The sequence below is a fragment of the Chelon labrosus genome, assembly GCF_963514085.1.
Source record: "Chelon labrosus genome assembly, chromosome: 5".
In the NCBI taxonomy this organism is placed as follows: Eukaryota; Metazoa; Chordata; class Actinopteri; order Mugiliformes; family Mugilidae; genus Chelon; species Chelon labrosus.
Window position 1 is genome coordinate 16,959,137 of NC_140341.1, and position 19,815 is coordinate 16,978,951.

At 41.1% G+C, this 19,815-nt stretch overlaps 2 protein-coding genes across 3 annotated transcripts; both read right to left on the bottom strand.

The window, feature by feature from the left end:
- Positions 1-515: 515 nt before the first annotated feature.
- On the bottom strand, positions 516-19,796 carry hoxd3a (homeobox D3a). 2 transcript variants are annotated; one of them, XM_084545500.1, is made up of 4 exons: positions 19,194-19,796; positions 4,417-4,476; positions 2,326-2,872; positions 516-2,211 (listed from the first exon to the last, which is right to left on the bottom strand). In XM_084545500.1, the coding sequence occupies exons 3-4, from the start codon at positions 2,768-2,770 to the stop codon at positions 1,460-1,462; spliced, it is 1,197 nt and encodes a 398-aa protein (XP_084401626.1). In that variant the 5' UTR covers positions 2,771-2,872; positions 4,417-4,476; positions 19,194-19,796; the 3' UTR covers positions 516-1,459. The 2 variants fall into 2 exon arrangements, with proteins under 2 accessions (XP_084401626.1, XP_084401625.1); XM_084545499.1 differs by having other exon boundaries at positions 2,311-2,872.
- hoxd4a (homeobox D4a) lies at positions 8,992-14,991 on the bottom strand. Its single transcript, XM_084545501.1, has 2 exons — positions 12,366-14,991; positions 8,992-11,988 (listed from the first exon to the last, which is right to left on the bottom strand). Exons 1-2 carry the CDS (start codon positions 12,832-12,834, stop codon positions 11,690-11,692), a joined length of 768 nt encoding a protein of 255 aa, XP_084401627.1. The 5' UTR covers positions 12,835-14,991; the 3' UTR covers positions 8,992-11,689.
- Positions 19,797-19,815: the final 19 nt, after the last annotated feature.

Here is a 19,815-nt window from a genome sequence, read left to right on the forward strand (position 1 = left end):
TGCTAATTATGGGAGGTTATTCTGAAGCTGTGCACCAATCAATTAGTCAGTGATTAGACGTTGGTCTTTGCAGGAAAATTGAGGTTATTTTCTTGTGCCAGCACACAGGAAGGTAATCATGTGTCTAAAAAAATGATAAGTGGCATGTGAAAGATGCAATAAGCCCATAGACTCCCTTCCCTCCTACCAATAAAACATCAATAACCTCCAAAGCCCTTTATTCCGCTGAAATGCACTTTGCATTGGAGGCATAGAGCCGTCTGATGAGTTTTAGATATCCTGGTGTCTAATTATCGATTGCCTCTCCCTGTTTGGACTGTACAGTAGAGCTGTGAGTCAATAAGCCTCCTCGGCTCTGTTACCTGACAGTGTCACTGGCAGCATCAGCAGCAGCAGAAGCTGAAAGAGGGATTAAAAATAATGAGAAGCTGCTGCTGCTGCATGGCCAGAGTTCCTCTAGTCCAGGGTGGGTTTCAGAAAAATCAACAAATAAAAAAATAATAATAATACAAGTTTAAGCACTTTATTTACAAAATGTTAAACACAATAAAATATAACATTTCAATATCATTAGGGTTTCATAAATTTATGGAAATGAATGGAATAACAATGAAAGACAAATAAAAAATAGCAATGGACTACACAAAATGACATGCTGGTGTGTATAATATTTGATACTTCGATAGTCTACGATTTGCTTAAGGTTTGACACAAGATTAACCATGGACATATAGTGGTGTTTATACACTACAGAATGCCCCATTTGTCCCAGATTTACAATTAGAAATGCTCTTGTTCCAACAACACGCTGCGAGTCATAGCATTTTCCAAACCCTGTTTTGCCAACGCTTCCAAGTGCACTGATCTGTCCAATCTTACAACAAACTCCACACTTATAAATACTCGCATATAAACGATAAATAATGTGCAATACAAACGTAATTAAATAATAAATAGGCTATATGCTTGTACGAAAGATTATGCAAGAAAAAAAATTATGATTACAAACAATAAATAAATAGGATGCCCGTGAGGGAAAAGAGATCCTAACCAACAGACAGAAAATTTCCCTAAAAATCCTTCCCTCTAAGAATGAGCTTCTACGTTCGTGATCTACAAGACTTACCTTCAAGTAACGGCATGAAATATTCAGTCAAAAAATTGCGCATTGCACTTGAGAATAAACAAAACCGAAGAGACCTATTGACAACCAGGCTAGCGTGCCTCTGCGCATCCCCAAATATTCAAGAGAAATGGACAAAGCTGTATTATTTAGAAAATAATTACACAATAGCATTAATAGTAATATCAATAATACTGTAATAATACACACGACTCGCTCGGAGTGTAGTTATTAGACTAGTGAGGTAATAAAAAAGAGCGCAAAGTAATTTTGGCACACATACATACACACACACACGCGCACGCACGCACGCACGCACGCACACGAAACCACATATTACAAATGCGTCAGTTTAGGCGCTTCCTGAATCCTTCCCTGAGACGCTTGGTGAGAGGTGAGGTCTGTGTATGTGGGATGGGGATCACAGGGTCCATGATGGTGGTTTCCCGGGATCTGAGCGGCACAGCTGTAGTCCACACTGGTGGATGAGGGGTGGGGAAGGTGGCCGAGGTTGAACATGGGGCCCGAGGCTGGCATGGAATCAACAAAATTCCCACCCACATAAACGGGGCTGCCTTGCAAATTGGCGTTGGCAAAGCTGCCGTTGCTCTGCATGCCGTGGTGTTCGTACTCGGAGCCCGGGTACCTCTTCTGTTGCGGGATGCAGCCACCCAAGGGCGCCGTGTACGCGGCCAGCCCGTACATGCTTTGCTGGGGTTTGGCGAACGACGGGGGCGAGGGCGCGTCATAGCTGAGGCTGTTCACGTTTTGGAGCTGGCCAGAGTATCCAATGTGATTTGGGCCACTCAGCGGCGGGCTTCTGTCCGGGGAGTGTCCCAGAGGGGAGTGCGCAAGCCCTTTAGCCTTCTGGTCCTTTTTGTATTTCATCCTCCTGTTTTGAAACCAGATCTTTATTTGGCGCTCGGTGAGATTCAACAGATTTGCCATTTCCACTCTCCGAGGACGACAAAGATAACGGTTAAAGTGAAACTCCTTCTCCAGCTCCACAAGTTGTGCGCTTGTGTAAGCAGTTCTGACCCTTTTGGAGGCTGGTCCCGGTGGGCTCTTCTCATCACTCACCTCACCACCTGTTAAAGAAACACATCGCCATGTTAGTGTCTTCTGAGCCACGTGAACACTCAGATTATAAGCTAGGCCCGATCACCCCCAACACAAACACACTTCACCTTCATGGTCTCTACCTGCAGTGGCACAGTTGTTACCCTTCTGCTTTGCGTTCTGCCGGGTCTCCTTCATCCAGGGGAATATTTGCTTTGTGAGTACCGGTGTGGCCGCACTAGAAGCGCTGCTTGATGGCGACTTCTTCTTCTGAGATGCAGAGCTGTTGGAGCTAGGAGATGATGCAGATAGTGGAGGAGCCTGCTGCTCAGAAATACTAGTCGCTTGGCTGCTGCTGTTGCTTTGACTGCTGCTTTGCCGCATGCAGTCTCCGTTCAGGTCACTGTCTTTGAGGGCTGGCGGCCGGACTGCAGAAGTCTGAATGGGACACACTGGGACCTGGTAGTCACCCTCAATGCTAGAAGTGGTGTAGGACTGATGCGCGGCGCCATAGTTGTAAGAGTCTGGTTTGGGGTAGGAGTAGCCTCCAAAAAGTCCAGAGTTATCGTAGTATGTTGCTTTCTGCATTTTGTGGGTTTAAAGCCAATAAGCCAGTGCAACTGTATCCAATGGCATGGGTGTTGTTTATTCACGTGATTGCTGTTTCCCACCGTTGCTCCAGTCTGTGACCTATAAAGAGAAATGCATCAGTTATTACTCCAACATTACTTGAATGGACGTGTGAGATTCGGGGTCTAAAGCAATCCGTAATACATGCAAGAAGCACTCTGCTTGTGTTGGCTCAGGTCGCTATTGGTTACAGCAGCTATTAAATTAGAAATGACCAACTCTCTCTACACCGCTGTCAGTAACAACGCTTCATCTCTGGGCCTCAGATTCGAGCCTTTCGTTTGACTCATTTCTGGCACAAAATAGTTAAAGTTTAACTCGCGCTAAAAGGACCCTCTGGGAGGCTTCGGGAGTCCCTCACAAATGAGCTGAATCAGCATTCGACACACACATACACACAATACCCCTTTCAGTAACCACAAGGCCTGACAAAGGACGTCATGCATTCATTGTTGCCGCGCACACGCATTTGGATCACACGTTTATGCGCTAAATACTAAAGTATTCCAGATTTTGTTATCAGTGTTGATATAAAATGTAGGTTGAGGAAGCTTGAGAGAGGCAGAAAAAATGAGAAAAGGAGAGAGAGAAAGAGAGAGAAAGAGAGAGGGAGGGAGAGAGAGCTGTGGGTGGGTGGCAGTTTAATATGATATTTCATTTGCTTTTACGCATGTCTTCTATATGTTGTCCAGTTGACTGGTTTTCTTTTTCGGTTTCATTTTGAGCAACTTCACATTTATAATTATCTACAAACACAAATTAGAAGAGGAAAAAATTTTAATAACCTCTACTTCAGTTTTAGGAATATGAAAGAAAAAAGCGCTTCAGCATTTGAACTCTAAGTTGAAACTAAAATATCAAAGGGCCCTGTACTGTATGTTGGTGGCTTCAAGAGGTGCAGTCTGCGCCGTGCATAACAATTGCACCTGTCAGTGTGGACCGCGGCAAAATTTATGACCGCAAATGTTATGGTTGTAAACGGCCTCAGAGAGGAATGAAAAGCAAAACACTCCTCAAGACTCAGGGCCCTCAGAAGTGTAAAACTAGGCGTAGGAGGAAGGCAAGGGGAAAGAATTTCATACTCGGCGTCTTCTCCCCATAAAGAGGCTCGGTTTATAAATGATGCCTCCATTCTGGCTGAGTGCGAGCCCGCAGCTAAGGTGAATGAACGGAGCTATTTTCTTGGTTAAAATGAGGCAGAGGACGCTGGCGATGGCGCATCTTGTAGTGTGGAAACCGTGGGATGAAGTGGTGAAATTCTTCCAAATTTTACATTTTATCGTTTGCATCTATTTTAGTTCTGTCTGAGATGTTGAGACTGTAAACACGAATAATGTATTTTTCTTTCTGGTGGGCTGGACAAAGTGTTCACAGTCAGTAAGTTTTATTTTTGGCGACCGAAGGAGGGACAAATTAGAGTTGGACTGTGGCCTGCGTAAATACTTACATATACAGGCCGAGTTAGGGCCAATCCTTCATGTCTTGCTTTCGTGATTTAAGCCCCTCGTGAAACATTGCGAGCGTAAATATGCAGCCTAATAACAAATCACCCTTTCACCTTGTTAGCAGTTGTCCACTCCCTTCATTAAAGAAGTGTTACTCACCGAAATCTGCGCAGATCTCTTTTATATCCCTCACGCATTCATCACTGCTTCCTCCTCGACCTAGAAGACAAATAAAATTTAAAAAATTCATTTTTTAATCATTTTTTTCCTCCTTTGAATTGCAGCAATAAATTCGACACATACTATTGGAAAATAATACATTTTAAGAGCCTCAATTAACACCACAGATTGAAATTGTATATATAGATATACATAAAGCATTTATATTGTTAATTATTTAAATATATATAGACTGTAATTTCAAAATTAATAATTCTTGGACAATAAAATAAAATAAAATAATAAAATGGAAGCCAGGGAATTGTCACTGCAAAGTTCCAACCTATGACAGTTTTTTTTTTTCTTTTTTTAGAGAGAGGTTTTTTTTTTTTTTTTTTTTTTTTTTAGAGAGAGTTAGAGCTTGAATGAAAAAGTCTTACATATGCACTTTCACACAAAGAGTCGGCCCAAATATCTAGCAGTCATAAGCTTTTTAGGTGACCTTTGGGTCGTCCAGCATTAAGTCAAAGTTTAATGAACAACGAGCAGCTTGGCTTCAAGTAGACCCAAGTCTCCACTAAATTCAAAGCAGCTTTTCAGCGGTGACAGAAACGGGACAAGATGCTAGACCGACGGCAAGAAAAAAAAAACAACAAAAAAAGGGAGAAATTAAACCTCAGAAATTTGCAGTGAATTGGATTATTTTACTGCTTGCATTTGAGGATATGATGATGATGGAAATGTGAGATTTCTCCATGTGGAATATATTGCAAACGCTGGTCGATAATCAGCACCTCGAGTGCTTTTTGAGCACACTGAGCTACTAGTAGCAGACATGGTCCCCCTTTTCACACGACTGTGTTTTTCGCCTACGCGTTGTTACGGTAAGTTTGGTTCACACAATGGGTCGGACTCGATGTGGAGTGTTATTATCTCGCTTTCTCCCTGCCGTCCCTTCAGATCCTGTTAATATTTCAAGTTAAACAGCCTCAAGACGCGTCCTGTTATTGTGGGGAAAAACATATATACAGTTCCTACTGCACAAAATCTCAGAAAAGAGCTGCTGTATAATCAGAAATAATGCTCGACCTCTCCTCGCTGTTGTTGTGATAAAATCCGAGGTCTGTTTTTGGAGGAAATTACCGGCTGCTTTGAAAATGATGAATCCCTTTATTTGTGGCAACAGCGTTTTGCTGCAGTTCAGATTTTTATTTGTGTCTTAACCAAAGACTAAACGCGCAATCTGGAGCAGGCCTGTGCAGCTTATAAAGATGCAACGACCACAAATTAATCCAACATTAATAAAACATGTGAAAAATGGGAAATAATAATTTAAATGCATGGCTTTTATTGTCTTTGCAAAAGCCTGACGTGTGTTCGAGCAATGCACAAAGAAGGAATAAAAAATATTAATCAGGAACAGGGTAGCCATAAATGTTTCCAAACTGTAGAAAAACTGAAGTATTTGCCTCTCTTCTTGTTCACTACTGAGTCCGGTAATCCTTTAAGTCATCCAATATGAATTCATGTATAATATAACGTTGCAGGTTAACAAAGCCATATATAGCTGAAACCACATAAATCACGGCAAACGCCAGTGTGACGATAAGACAACAAATTAATGTGATTTACGATCCAAGAGTCAAAAAGAAAAGTTCCTCTCCTACTTCTTCCTCCGAGCCGGTTTTCATAAAGGTGAAATCAGCTGAAAAGCGCAGAGCAGCCCGGGCTCAATCTGTCGATAATATTTGAACGCGATTTCTCAAAGAAAAATATCTGAATGTGCTCTGGAAGAGGAAGCTGTGGCGCTCCATATCCATATCCGCGCACTCACCACCGGCGACATTAACAAGCATCCCTGGATGGAATGAATCATACATATTTCCTTGCATTATATTAACCCGTGGTTAAAGGTTGCTTTCTGCCATGCAGTTGCTTACCTGTGAATCAATTCATCATAAACCAGTTCCCTCAGTCTCACTTCCTTTCCACGCAGTCTCTAGAATAAATCCTTCACCCTTTGTCTGTAGACAATGCTGTCCTAAACCTGATCTTGCTGTTTTTCAGACATTTCCATATACCAGTGGAGACAGTATTCCCGAAAGAATGGAAGGACTCGCATTCAGCTACCAATAAAAAGCGAACAAGGTATCCTTATTCCAGAAAAAAAAAAATCACTGGCAATCAATCATCCAGTGAAATATACAGGAATTCAGAATCGGATAGGCCTGCAGATTTGGAGCTAACATTAGGATTTTTTGGGGTTTCGGGAGCTTTGTGGTGACAAATAAAGGCGCTGCCTTAAGATACAAGCATATTTGTTCACGTGATTGTTCTCTTCTTCAAGCAAGCCTTACCTCACCAATCCATTTTGATAAAGGGTGGCGTTTATTTCCTCATCTGAACTGTGTGAATGTGAAAATGTTCCTCTGGCCATTTCTTTTTTATCTCCTCATGAATTGTGAGCGGTGCAGCTCGCCTGCACTTGAGTATTTAAACACAAGCAGATATGCTTTTTTGTTTGTTTGTTTTTTTTCTTTTGGAGTGGGGATACCAATAATGCACATTTAAGCATGCACTCTTGGCATCCACTCGTGCGCTGCAATTACACCATCTATGTGCAATGTATGTGCGTAAAATGATATGTGCAATTCGTCCAAAGGTCTGGAGCTCTTCACTTTACTCCAGTGAAGATAGAAATGAGCAAGAACTCCACAATAAAACGCGTAATGTGGCCCTATTACGCATCACATACGTGTTTTTGTATAGTATTGAAAATAGTATTTCTGACGTTGTCCTACTTGACAAAATAATACTGATGAAGTAAGATGTGTATATTTTTTAAATGATTAATGAAATAAATGACATGAGGTTTTTTTTCCCCTGCAACAGGGGCCGATTGTATTCAAATAAACCACATTATCATTTTGTTGTGTCCGTCTGTCTTCACACTCTGCTGATAAACAAAGAACCGCGGAGGCAAGCCCTCACTTGCATTGTTTTCCAAAATGAATCTCACCAAATAATGGCATGGTTTTGTAAGCTATAAATAAAAGCATTGAAAGAGCAGCAGCACCAGATTTGCGAATGAGGATTTGGAGCCGCAGAGACCGTCGGCTGCTTCAGCGCAGGCTTATCTTTGCTGAGAACAAGAAGAAGAAGGGGATGCAGGACTGGTAGCGTCGCAGCATATGTTCAGAGGGTAATAAAAGTGAAAGATTTACAGTTTTCGCCCGGCCCCCCAACAGCCTCTCACCCTTTCAGGAATTACTGAGAATGATTTACAAGGAGGCAGAACTGTCAGCCTGCCCAAACTTCCACGACTTCTAAGAAATCAAAATCAAATCATCCCCCCACTAAGAATGAAAACAAAAGAAATCGACTTTCAGCTCGAAAAGGAAAGATGGATATTAATCTCATGTTGAAAACTTCAACTATAAACAAAATAAATTCTACTCAGCAAACAAGACACATCAATTTATAATTTTTATGTTTTCTCTTGAAACAATCTTTGAGTTGAACTAAACTGATCAAATAAAATAAAATAAAAAAAATAAAAATTGGACTTTAAATAAAGAATGAATGGGCTCTGTGGAGGGGCCAAACTGAGCTTCATGTCTCCGAAAGAGCAGTTATTCACAGCGAGCATCCATAAATATGTCACTGCCATTTAGTTTTTACGATTACTCCTATCAGTGCCTTTCAAGATATATGCGCAAACGGCAAACACACAAAAATTCTGCTGCTGATAATGTATTAAATAAAAAGAGAAGACATGCGTACAGCGACTAGCCACAGCCTTTAGGTACAATTGCGCTCAGAGCGCACACATCAAAGGGAGCAATTTATCAAATATCACGACATTTGATATCGTCATTTACCAGCTCGGGCAACATGAAAAATGTTGAAATATTTACCTACCCAAGCATCCATCGGTTCAGATGTGTTGCTAGTGCGGGACTACAGTTGCGCCGGGTATCGGATATTATTTTCTTGGGGGATCTCTTCAGTTTTCAAGTCTGATAGAGTCCTTGCGATTAATGACGACGCCGTGTTTCTAGGGGGACGTGCTGCATTAATTATTTAGACAATCACGTGGTCGAGAATAGAGAGCGGAGTGGTATAGTCTCTGGATTATATCTCTGAATGCAGACAGCGCACTTTAATATATCTTAGGGGGGTTGTCTGGCTCGGAGAGGCTTCTGCGAAAACAGCTGGAAATCAAATATGGCCGGATGGAGAGCAACGACGTTGTATTCCTGCACTGGGTGCAGTGTCATTGAAAATGGCACTGCCTTTGGCTCCCATTTATTGCTGTTCAGACATGTAGGTCAGTGTGGCTACACGCTGCACGTTGTAGTAGGCTGCTCTGACCTGATACTTGCAGGGGAAACTGCTAAGACATTATTTCAATTAATATTTTAATACTAGGAGTTACAGACTAACGGCTTTTACATGAAGATGCTCCAAAATAATAAACACATAGCAGGCTCTAGTTAAGTTAAAGGACTAGTAATGTATATAAGGTAGGTTAGTTGAACCCTCCCCCTCCTCTCATCTCTTCTACCCCTCTCTCTCTCTCTCTCATCTTCTCTTCAGCATCTATTTGCAGATGACTTTTGGCAGGATGGTGGATTGGTAGCATCACTTTGTCTCTGCTTCATTCTAAATCTATGTGACCACCTCGCTGTGTTTATGTGACACGTGTTGGCATTGTACACATACACATATACGCGCCTGTGCACGGCCACAGTCCCCCATGTGCTCAGTGGAGATGAGACAGTGGTCACTGGGGATCAAGACTGTGGGACTGCAGATTGTCTTTCCACATGCCCGTTTATGGTCACTTTGTTTATATCAGAGTGGATACTGTTGTGTGGAGGGTCGAAGGTCGGTGTTGCACTGGGTCATCCACAATAAAGCCATAGCTTGTGACCACAAATGTGGCGTGATCTGGGTTTGGAGAAGGACCAACAAATTTGAGTAACTTTTTCTTGACAGTTTGAGCCTTAGGAGGCAAACCATCTTAATTTGAGTTTCCTTTTAACAATAAAGACCCGCGCATTTCTTAACTTTGACGGAAAATAACCTTGAGAATCTACACTTAAAGCTTTAGAGCGTTTTTCTGCGAGGGAGGTTTTGCGTAGGGCATGAGATCCCTTCGATAAGAGCAAATGAGACACGGCAGAGTAAAAACTCGCTCTTTATCTTTTTTTTTTCTTTCCCCAGTGATAGCCTTCACTTATCCTGCGCCAATAACACACTTTCTGCTCTCAAATTTCAAAACTGGCAGAACAACAGCCTGAATCTGCCCATTTGGTCCATTTGTGGATGTTTTGTAAAGGTTGGTCCATATGGCTCCACATGTTTGTAACCCAGTGAAGAAGAGAAAACACGTTTCCCCTCCAAATCCTTTTGCAATTGGCGCAAACCAAATGTAGCTGTATAACTTTTTCAAGTTGCATTCAAACTTAAAATAATAGGAGAATGCGTAAATAAATACCCCAGTGGGCGGGTAAATAAATTTTCTCAGAATCAAAACCTTTTTTTTTTTTTTTTTTTTTTTTTTGAATGGTGGAAACTCAAATCCCACGACAAATCCCTTTGCAAACATTTAAATGCGTAATCAGTAGAAATCTTTATTTTCCAATATATTTCTCACATCTCAATGCACAGTACAAGGTAGAAAGCATGTACAAAAATAAAACCAAAAGGATCGCATATTGACATGAGGAGACAAATACACAAATCAGAACCTTTTCGGGGGCTGCGTCTGATATAAATACTGTTAAACACATGTGGGAAAACTGCGGCGTTCACTGGCCCTTACTTTGAATGAGGTTTAGCTTTTTAAGTGTGGATGAGTCCTCCAAACCAAAGCGAGTATAGCGCCTGGGAGAGAAAATGCTGCTTGTCCGGCGGGTCAGGGGTGTTGGGGTCAGTCCTTGCGGCTGAAATGTGTCCCCTGGATGAACCTGCCACTGCTGCTTTGTCGACCTTCGGCTGAAATACCTTTTCAACTCCCTCATCACGAAGACTTCAGAAAGGAGACCTCCTCATACTGGGAGAGCTTCTGGGCTTTTTTTTGTTTTTTGTTCAAGGACAATGACGGTGTAAAACAAAAAAAATATCTGTCCTGAAACGTGACCTGAAAGCCCCCCTTCGGTGTAAAGGAAAAAGGATTCCCATAATAACTAAGACAAAAAACTTTTCATAAAGCCATGCTAATAATGCACAAGAACTTATTTCAGAATAATAATAATTAAAAAAAAAAGTTTAACGAATACTTTCAATTAAATTGTGTGCTATACGAAAATGTACACGAGTTTTAAACAAATAAATAATGACGTAAAAAAATCGCATCGAGAAAAATAAACATTAACACTCCTAAATATTCAGGATTTGATTATTTCCAATGAGAAACATCCAATATCAATCCGATGCCATGCAGGAACAAATGATCTTTCATAGGAGAGTTTCAAATGGCACGAGAGAGAGCCTCTGAAAATGTACACTGTTTACAAAGATGTCAGCGGAGATTTATAAGGGCACTCTGAATAGTGTGCACACAGGAATGTCTTACGTTTTTGGGAATAATATTTAGGCTAAGAAAATATTCAAAGCTTTTTTTTTTGTACAAAATAAGTTAAAACATACAAACGTGGAACTGAAACATTCAGCGGGATATTTTGCAACTTAACGAAATAAGGTTGAGGGGGTGTTTGGCGTGCTCATTCGCAAATCCTTCAAGTACAAATATTGTGCGTTTAAAATGTGAGGTTTTAATTAGACGGGGGAAAAAAACACTCGAATAAGCTTGGTGTGTGTGCGTAATTTGAACGAATGGCCTCCATGTTTCGAATAAAGGTAGTTCAGTCTTTTAAAAACAGCGTGGATCCACGTGAGATGAAGAGTAGAGACAGTTTGGGTAAATCCATAAAATCTGCCAGGATTGCTTTTTAATAAATGTCCTCGGGTGGGTAAGGTCCAGCAGAAGAAAAAAAACTAGCTCCTAATATTTTTTTTCTGTCTCTTTGAGGAAATTAAAACAGAGAAGAGGTTCAACTTCTTCTCGTTTATGAAGACTGGCTGATTGATTTTTTTTGACTCAGTTTGGAGTCAACACTGTTGGGGTCACTTTTGTTAAATAATTAAAACAAAAATAGCTAAAAACGACATGAGTCCATGCAAAAAAAGAAAATAAAAAAAAAGTCAGATGCAACATTTGACTTTTATGTACAAATAATTTCTAAAGACATGGCACCTCCCTGTCTTATAATGCTGTGATATCAGTCTGGTTATCCTTCTGAATGCTTTGCAGATGGCTGGAGGCTGGTGCAGATCTGCCCTTGGTGTTAGGTAGTTTGTGATCTTTCTTCCATTTCATCCGTCTGTTTTGAAACCAGATTTTGATCTGCCTTTCGGAGAGACAAAGGGTGTGAGCAATCTCAATCCGCCGCCGCCTGGTCAGATACCTGTTAAAATGAAACTCCTTTTCAAGCTCCAGGACCTGCTGCCGGGTGTAAGCTGTTCTGGACCGTTTGGGCTCGGGTCCTGCATAGTCCGGGTTCACTGGGAGAAAGAAAAACAAAACATAAAGTAGTCAACAAATGTGGCCAATGCAGCATGCAGGCAAACACATTACAGGAGAAGGAGGCGGTCTGCAGAGCGCGCAAACTTTAAGGAAATTCACACTTAAGCGAAACAAGGAAATAATTGTAACAGAGTTTAAGCAAATTTACTGCACATTTAAGAGCATTATCTTGGGTCAATGTGTGTTTTCAGGAGCTTTCAAGCGCTCACCTAGCGGCCTATTTCCTGAGCTATAAAAATTTATGACTTGTGTAATTGGCGAGGCCTTTTAAAGACTCCTATAAATATTACACTGAGTGATTCTTAAACTACACGTCTCAGCTGATCCACAAAGAAGGAAAGAAAGCAGTTCTTACCAGAAGTTACGTGAACTTTCTTCATCCAGGGGTAAACTACTGCAGGCTGCTTGGCTTGTATCCCATTTTGGCTCTTTGTGTTTTGCTGCTGTCCACAAGTCCGGGGTCCGGCCACTTGGGCCGGGGTCCCCTGCTCAGTCTGTGCGCTAAAATTGCTCGGGTTGCTGGATCTTTCGTTCACATGACCCCGTGGCTGCACTGTGGAGTCCTGCACAGTGGTGCAGCTGAAGGGCTGCTCCGTGTAGTTTGACCGTGGGTAGATCCCTGGATGCTGAAAGTCTGTGTCCTGCGATGGACTGTAGTAGTCCGAGCCCTGCTCAGGTATATAGTTATTTTGCGAATATTCCTCGCAGGGAGGAAATTTGGGATCCACATACTTAGAGTTCACCATATACGAACTCATGGCCATTAATTTCTGAAGGTAGAAAATACTAATTTTTCTCGAGTTGTCTTTTTTTCCTCCCTCCATAAAGCCCTCCTACTTGGTGTCAACTGAATAAAGTTAGCGAACCATGTGACCAGAGCGGCCAATAGAGGTGATGCTGGTCCAAACACGAGTAAACATACAACTAAATGCTTTCTTACCTAACTAAAGAGATACTAAAATTAAACCCTCATGGGGAAAAAAACAAACATTATCCTGACAAACATAATTTGGCATTTTGGGAAAACAAACAGGGATGCTGAAAATATAAGACAAAAAATATACATAAAGCGAAGCACTTCAACACCTCACTTTAAATTTATAAACAACAACGGTGAACAGGGGTTATTGGCTGTGCGTACTGGTGTTTTATCCAAGCCGATATAAAAATCTATCTGTTTCTAAGGTTCTAACTTGAAGGCACGGTGTTCAACAGAGAAACCAACAAAAGATACAAAAAGCCCCCTGGCATAAAAGCAGCGAATAATGACAGGGGACAATTGATGGACAGTGTCTTTGTCAACGAGGGGTCATCCAAAAGTTACACGAATCTCATCACTTCATCTGCTCCCATCCCTTTGAAAGAACTGTCTCAGGAGCCTATTGGGCAGCAGCGGCAGCCTCTGGGAATCAATAATGTAGAGACAGAAACGACCCACAGGAGGAGGAGGAGGAGGAAAAAAGAAGAAGAAGAAGAAGCTACAGCTGGAGTGTGCTGTGGCTTTTTACTAAATCAATTTGGTGTTTTATTCCAGCATGAGCTAAACACAAATGCACCTTCTTGATCATGTTTATATATATATATAGATATATATATATATATAAAGGGACAGAGAGAGACATTTTTTTTGTGCTTTGTCCCTATAGAGTTTCAACCAGCCTCTGTCTCTTATGAGGAATGTGGTGTTGTCAGATATACTCTCATTCACGAACCAACACTGTCACTGGAGCACCACTGACAGCACGTTAGGCATCAGGAGCGCTGACAAAGATGGCGATAAGTCAATAAATCGAAGTCTTTTCATCGACCATATACTCCCCTAGAATCGAATCTGTGACTGTGGTTTCATCACACAAATTCGGTTCTACAGGGTATATATAGACGACGCGAAGCCCAGCTCTTAGCCCCTCAAACCGCAGCACTTTCTTTGCACTCAAGCCAAACTAAATTTGCAAAGTGGCCCGCAGTCAGGATACGCGGACACATCAAAGGCACTAGGTTGCATAAGGAAATAAGAGGCATGCACCAGAACCAGATGGGCTACAACGCACACACTAAAGGGCTATTTTTAATAAGCTGCAATCAGTGCCTTAATTTAATCTCGTTTCCTTTAAGCCACTGCAATTCTTTTTTAATTCAGTCTCCCATTGCCTATAAAGTTGAGTTTTATGGCTTGCTGATTTTGGAGCAAACCTGGTCACGCAGTGGCTTCAAAAGCCTCCTCAGAGTCTGATTCTGAAAATCTGGAAATCTGTAGGCCCACTGGCTACCTCCACCCAGGGCTGTCCTTCCAGTTTGAACAGCAAATAATAAGCAAAAAAAGAAAATATCAACAACTGAGGTCAAGCTTTCTGTGCAGTAGGTCTTCCTTCCATCAAAACCCTCAATAAGGGAAAAAATAATCCTCCAATCGGTATAAATTACTTTTCATTTTGCTGTCTGTCAGCTGAGATTTCTCCTTAAGCCTCTTGTCAAACATGCAGCAGCGCTATATAAACTCAGGAACAGATAAGCTCTGGACACTGTAGCTGGCTAATACAGGGCTCTGCTGCTGCTATCACCACTTGGCCAAAAAGATGAGGCCCGAGGCCAGCAAGGTCAAGCCAAACCATTTACAAAGTTATCAAAAAAGTTCAATTATTTTCGCTCCTGCTGACAGCTCAAAGGGGAGCAAAAGTTTACCAACCATTAACCATCAGCCATTAGCTGAAACCACCACGACGGCCGCTGCCCAAAGTCCTGAACCGAAACTTTTACAAATGAATGAAAGCTGGCTCAGAGACGTCCTGCAGAAGTATTTTATTTTCGAAATCAGTAGCAGAATAATATGATTTTAATCCCGTAAGATTGGTAACGAATATAAATTATTTTAAGCAGTTCTTTGATTTAATATTAAAGTAACTATTTTGTTTTATTTTTATTTATTTATTTTTGGCCAAAATGTGGTAGACCATAGACTGTGGCTAACGCACAGGATGCTTTCTTTCTTTCTTTTCTTTTTAGAATTAAATGCATTTGAAATCAACTTATTATTTACTGTATGAAGCTATTTAACATAAAATTTAGTCCACAGTTTTGTATGAAGTTGAAAGCTTTAAACAGGCCTCAGAATAAAACTAGAAAGCATCAAATAGGAAAAAAAAAAGATTCGACCTTTCGGCTTGAATATTTTTTAACGAACAGGCCTATTTGTAATCTGCACAATTCCCACTAAAATACCAACAGAAAAACCCACAACATATTCGTTATATCTGAAGTTAAAATGGGGCTTTGTGTGATCGACAAAAAAAAAAAAAATAAATAAATAAAAAAAAATAGCCCTTGCACTTCACATTTCAATATTTATTAGACAGGCTGACCTGTCTTTCACCTTACCCCTGATGTCCTTCAGACGGGTCAAAGCCGAGATTCACAACAAAAGAATGATAAAGTCAGCGTTTCCTGGCAGCTCGTGTTAAACCAAAGGCCAACTAGTCCGGCCAGGCTTCTTTTTCACTACGTTTGCAGGCTTTTTATTTATTTTTAAAAAAAGGATTGAACAGCCTACACTGAGAGTTTGAGAACAACAGAAAGAAAGCATGAGGCCTGTTTGATCTATGATTCCGTCAAACTAAAGTAGACTTTATAGGTTGATAATAATATTAAAAATAAAGCTTTAATCGTTAAAACACTTTCCATTACGCATTTAACCGTTGCTGTAGTGGATTTCCAACAATGGCTGAAGGCATTAATAATTTAGAGGCCTGCAGAAACGCATCAGGCCTTTAAGGAGAATAAAGAAAAAGCCAAATAATGTGAAAGAGAGAATTTTATTACTGTAACTCCAGTGCTGTTTTTAGTGGTTTTATAATTTAGTGTGCAGATGAAAGTGAAGCTCGTATGGTCCAACAAACGAATTATGAACAAATATAACAGATAACAACAGATTTATAACTGAGCGTAAAACTGTAACGTTTTAATTTTAGCCTTGAAAATAATTCACCAAAATCTGCAGACACCTTCAAAACAGATGGTCGCAGCAGGTTGATGCAGGCCTCCAAAGGAATGAGAAAACAAATAAAAGTAAATCAGACCAACGACTTGAAGACAACACCATTCGAAAAAAGAAAAAAAAAGGAAGCATCGATCGAGTCTTAAAGGCTTTAAACCCAGAATAAGTAACAAGATTAAAACACAACTTCCTCACAGCAGCATCGTCTAACCCTCTGTTTGTCCCGAGAGCGCACTGTTGCCGCTTTTAGAGGCAGGAAACAGTTTAGCTCGAGCATTACGCATGTGACATCACACGCCCATACCGCGAGCATAATGATAAAACACAGCTTACCACAGAGCCAGCAACACATGGCGCACCGCGCTACAAACGCATCCATTCCGAATTGAGGAACAAGTCTGTGCAGTCCAGGGCTCCTCGTCAATTGAAGCTCTATTCCAGCCCATCTGGACGGTCTTACTAATACACAATGAGAATTATATTTTGGCTTGTCAAGTCCCAGGCCATAAAACAAACTTTAATGGCGTCACGTGTTTCCCCACAGCCATTCACAACACCGCGCAGGCCCATAAATAATCCTCAAAGTTGCACTTACTCAATAATGGCGATTACGCTCATGTGCACTGCGGAAAACTCTCAGAAATGAGGAAGCAGAGAGGACAGGGAGGTTAACTGTCACGACAGAAACGGGAACGGGATAAAAAATGTTTTGTTTGACTTTAGAAATGTGCGCATTTCTAAATAGGAGCTGTTGAACTCCTGTCATGTTATGTAATTAATTCCAAGGTGTTTTCCTGCTCACTGGACAGATGTGATGGAATCATTTTTACTGGAGCTTGTTGACCCCTTGAGCGTTGACAAAAACACACAGCGTACAATTCTCTCCCCAGTGAACCTGCCACAATAAGACTGATGTCATTCACTCTTCTCTTCCAGGCCAATCTCAGAGTGAGGTGCATTTTTTTTTTTTTTTGCTCCTCCTCTCCTTTTCAGACCAAACTGACTGAAGAGAGCTGATAACCCAGAGGTCTGGAGCAGGTATGATAAGTGGGAGGGCATCAAATCAGAGCTTGACACTTTTTACACGCATGTCCTCGTTAAAAGTTATTTCCCTGGAGATGGGCTGAGAAAAAATCCTGTTGGCCTTAGCCGCACACACCTAGTTCCTACTGTATAGTTTTTATACATATTTTCCACTGTGATTTCATAGTTTATCTGGAACTTTGTGGCTTTGAATAAAGTAATTCTAACTTCAGCTGTCAAAGACACGATCAGCGTCAGTACCATCAAACTTATCATCAGGAGGATGTGATGCACTTTAATTTGTCTCGTCACTGAAGCTACACCAACGATCAAAACTTCACTTTAACAGTTTCACAAAGAGCAATTAATGACAATAAACAACTGTTTGCGGTATGATGCGACACAGACGGGCCTGTGTGTAGCACTTGAGCAGCGCCCAGTGCATAAACACACTATCTTAATGGGCGATCTCACTTAATAACAGACTCTGCTTTATCTTAAGCACTCTGAGGGGGTGAATTTACTGACACGGGATTGAACTGGATCACATGACAGCCGTCTCGGCCATTCACAGAGCTCAGCAACCTGCTGGTGAAGGGATACTGAATGGGGAGAAGAGATGCTGAGCGTTGGGCAACAGCGCCTTCTGCTGGCACGTTTACGGCAACTTTTCCCCACTGTAAAAAATATCCGCCCAGCCAAACAAAAAAGATGACTTAATCACATGTGTTATGGCGGAGATGTGCGTCAAGGAGGAATAAAATGCACCTCGTATTCAAATGCAACCGGTTGGTGGATTAAGTTGGAGCAAGTGGAAGTTGATTCCAGACTTGGTTTAGCTTGAAGTTTTGAAATAACAATATATACTGCATATGAAGAATTGTGCCAAAATGTTATCAAACTAGTCCATATCTCTTGGATTCTTTGACTTTAAACGTATATAAAAATGTGAATATGAAGCTAAATACCCCGACTGCAGTGCATCTGTTATCACTCGGAACTAAGCAGACAAAGATGACAATACTGGTGGTGGGGATGCAGAAATCTGTAAAGGAATGGATCATTCTATCTAAATAGATTCAAAAAATATATATAATTAAGCTGCAGTAGCTTTGAATGGTGGGCAACTTGAATAATTTCTCACTGCGTCTCACAATAATGTTCAGAAGTCTAATAAATGACTGCATGTCTGGTTGCATTTGAGTAAATGTGAAAAGGGAAACCCACATCCATCCATCTGCTCAAATGTGTGCAGGGCCTGTGGTCAGACATCGCTCTACACAATTATACAAAAACAAACACATGGTAAAAAAAATCACTCAAGCTTTTCTTATTATCAAACTGCACCACACTGAGTGAATCCTGTCTAATTTTCCCAGGCTTCTGCTTGTGCCTCTCTCTTCCAGGGTCCATTTTGCCGCATTGCAGTAAGGCTGTAAATACTTTCGCAGCTGCCTGTCAGCCAGCAGTGAAATACTGTCTTTGTTCAGTTGGCCTCATCTCCAGGCAGCTGAAAACAGCTATGAAAACTGAACTTCTTCTGCCAGACATTGCATATGTGCAATAGAGCAGCACACATTTATTCTTTGTCGAATACAGTGGAGCTTTTTGTAAGAAGTTAAGAGAAGAGGGACATCATACAAATCATGCATTATCAGTGCACATTTTCGTTGAAATAAGAACTGTTAAATTATATGTGCATGGATTCACTCAGATAAGCTGAGAGGAAAATAAAGGCTTGTCCAAAAGCAAGATGCAGGTCAAGAATGAAAGCAAATTCTGTTAAATACGAAGAGGTTGTGCTTAACTACACCAAAAAGCTCAGACATCATCAACAAACACCTCTAATTCAAGCTGGATTTCTGCAAAATAAGCTTTAGAAAGTTTACGCGCAAGGACAACGACAAATATCGTAAAGTGATTTGAAAATCCAAAACATTTGTGCTGCATAATGGCGGCAAAATCACATTTTAAATCGTTACCATCATGACAGCCAACCTTCTCTGTGTGTCGAGGATAAAAACTATTTATTTCATCACACCCGGCAACATGTGAAATGACCTGAGTGCCATTTCCCTGCGTCTAATTTACATGACTAATGAAACAGGAAGCTGTCAAACTTCACATGCAGACACACAAATACACGCCATTATCGAACACGAATCTTACCTATGGCCGGGAGGTAATCCATGTTTACTCTTTGAGGTCTACTTATGAAGTGCATTTTGATTAAAGAATAAATAAATCTACGAAGAGCCAGAGCTGCTCTGATCTGTCTATGAAGAGGTCTGGGTAAAGTTGAATCGCTCCTCTTGTCATCCAGGGGAGCGAAGAGCGCAGAGTCGAAAATATGTGCTGATCGGACGTTTATGGAACGAATGACTGGCGATTTTTAAGAAAGTCGACCGTGGCATATCGGTTTAACGCCATAGACGCAGAATGCAGTGGGGGGAAAAAATCGCTTGGGAAATCAGGGAAAGGGCCATGAAGACGTTTGCCTCTCACACATGACCAGTGGCATCCAATGACAGGCGATGGAGGCACATAAAAAGGTCTATTACCAAGTTGTAAATTGTCCTCTCACAAAAAGGAATTTCGACTGCAGCAATGCTTCCCATCTTTGCGCATAATAGCAGAAGCCCCCTCCATGTCCTCTAAAGCAGAGGCTTTCCCCTTTGTTTGTTTCTCTTATTCCCAATCGTCACGTATTATATCCAAAAAAGTATCTTTAAAATAGATACTGCTCGTGAGCAACACAAAAAAAGGAGTTATTTAGTGTGTGCGGATTTAC

Bases quoted from the DNA above. Each gene is read 5' to 3' on its own strand.
- hoxd3a (XM_084545499.1), bottom strand. From the start codon at position 2,770: ATGCAGAAAGCAACATACTACGATAACTCTGGACTTTTTGGAGGCTAC. The intron at 2,212-2,310 runs GTGAAGTGTGTT...TTTCTTTAACAG, and splicing joins TGCAGGTAGAGACCATGAAG to GTGGTGAGGTGAGTGATGAG.
- hoxd4a (XM_084545501.1), bottom strand. From the start codon at position 12,834: ATGGAGGGAGGAAAAAAAGACAACTCGAGAAAAATTAGTATTTTCTAC. The intron at 11,989-12,365 runs GTAAGAACTGCT...TCTTTCTCCCAG, and splicing joins GAAAGTTCACGTAACTTCTG to TGAACCCGGACTATGCAGGA.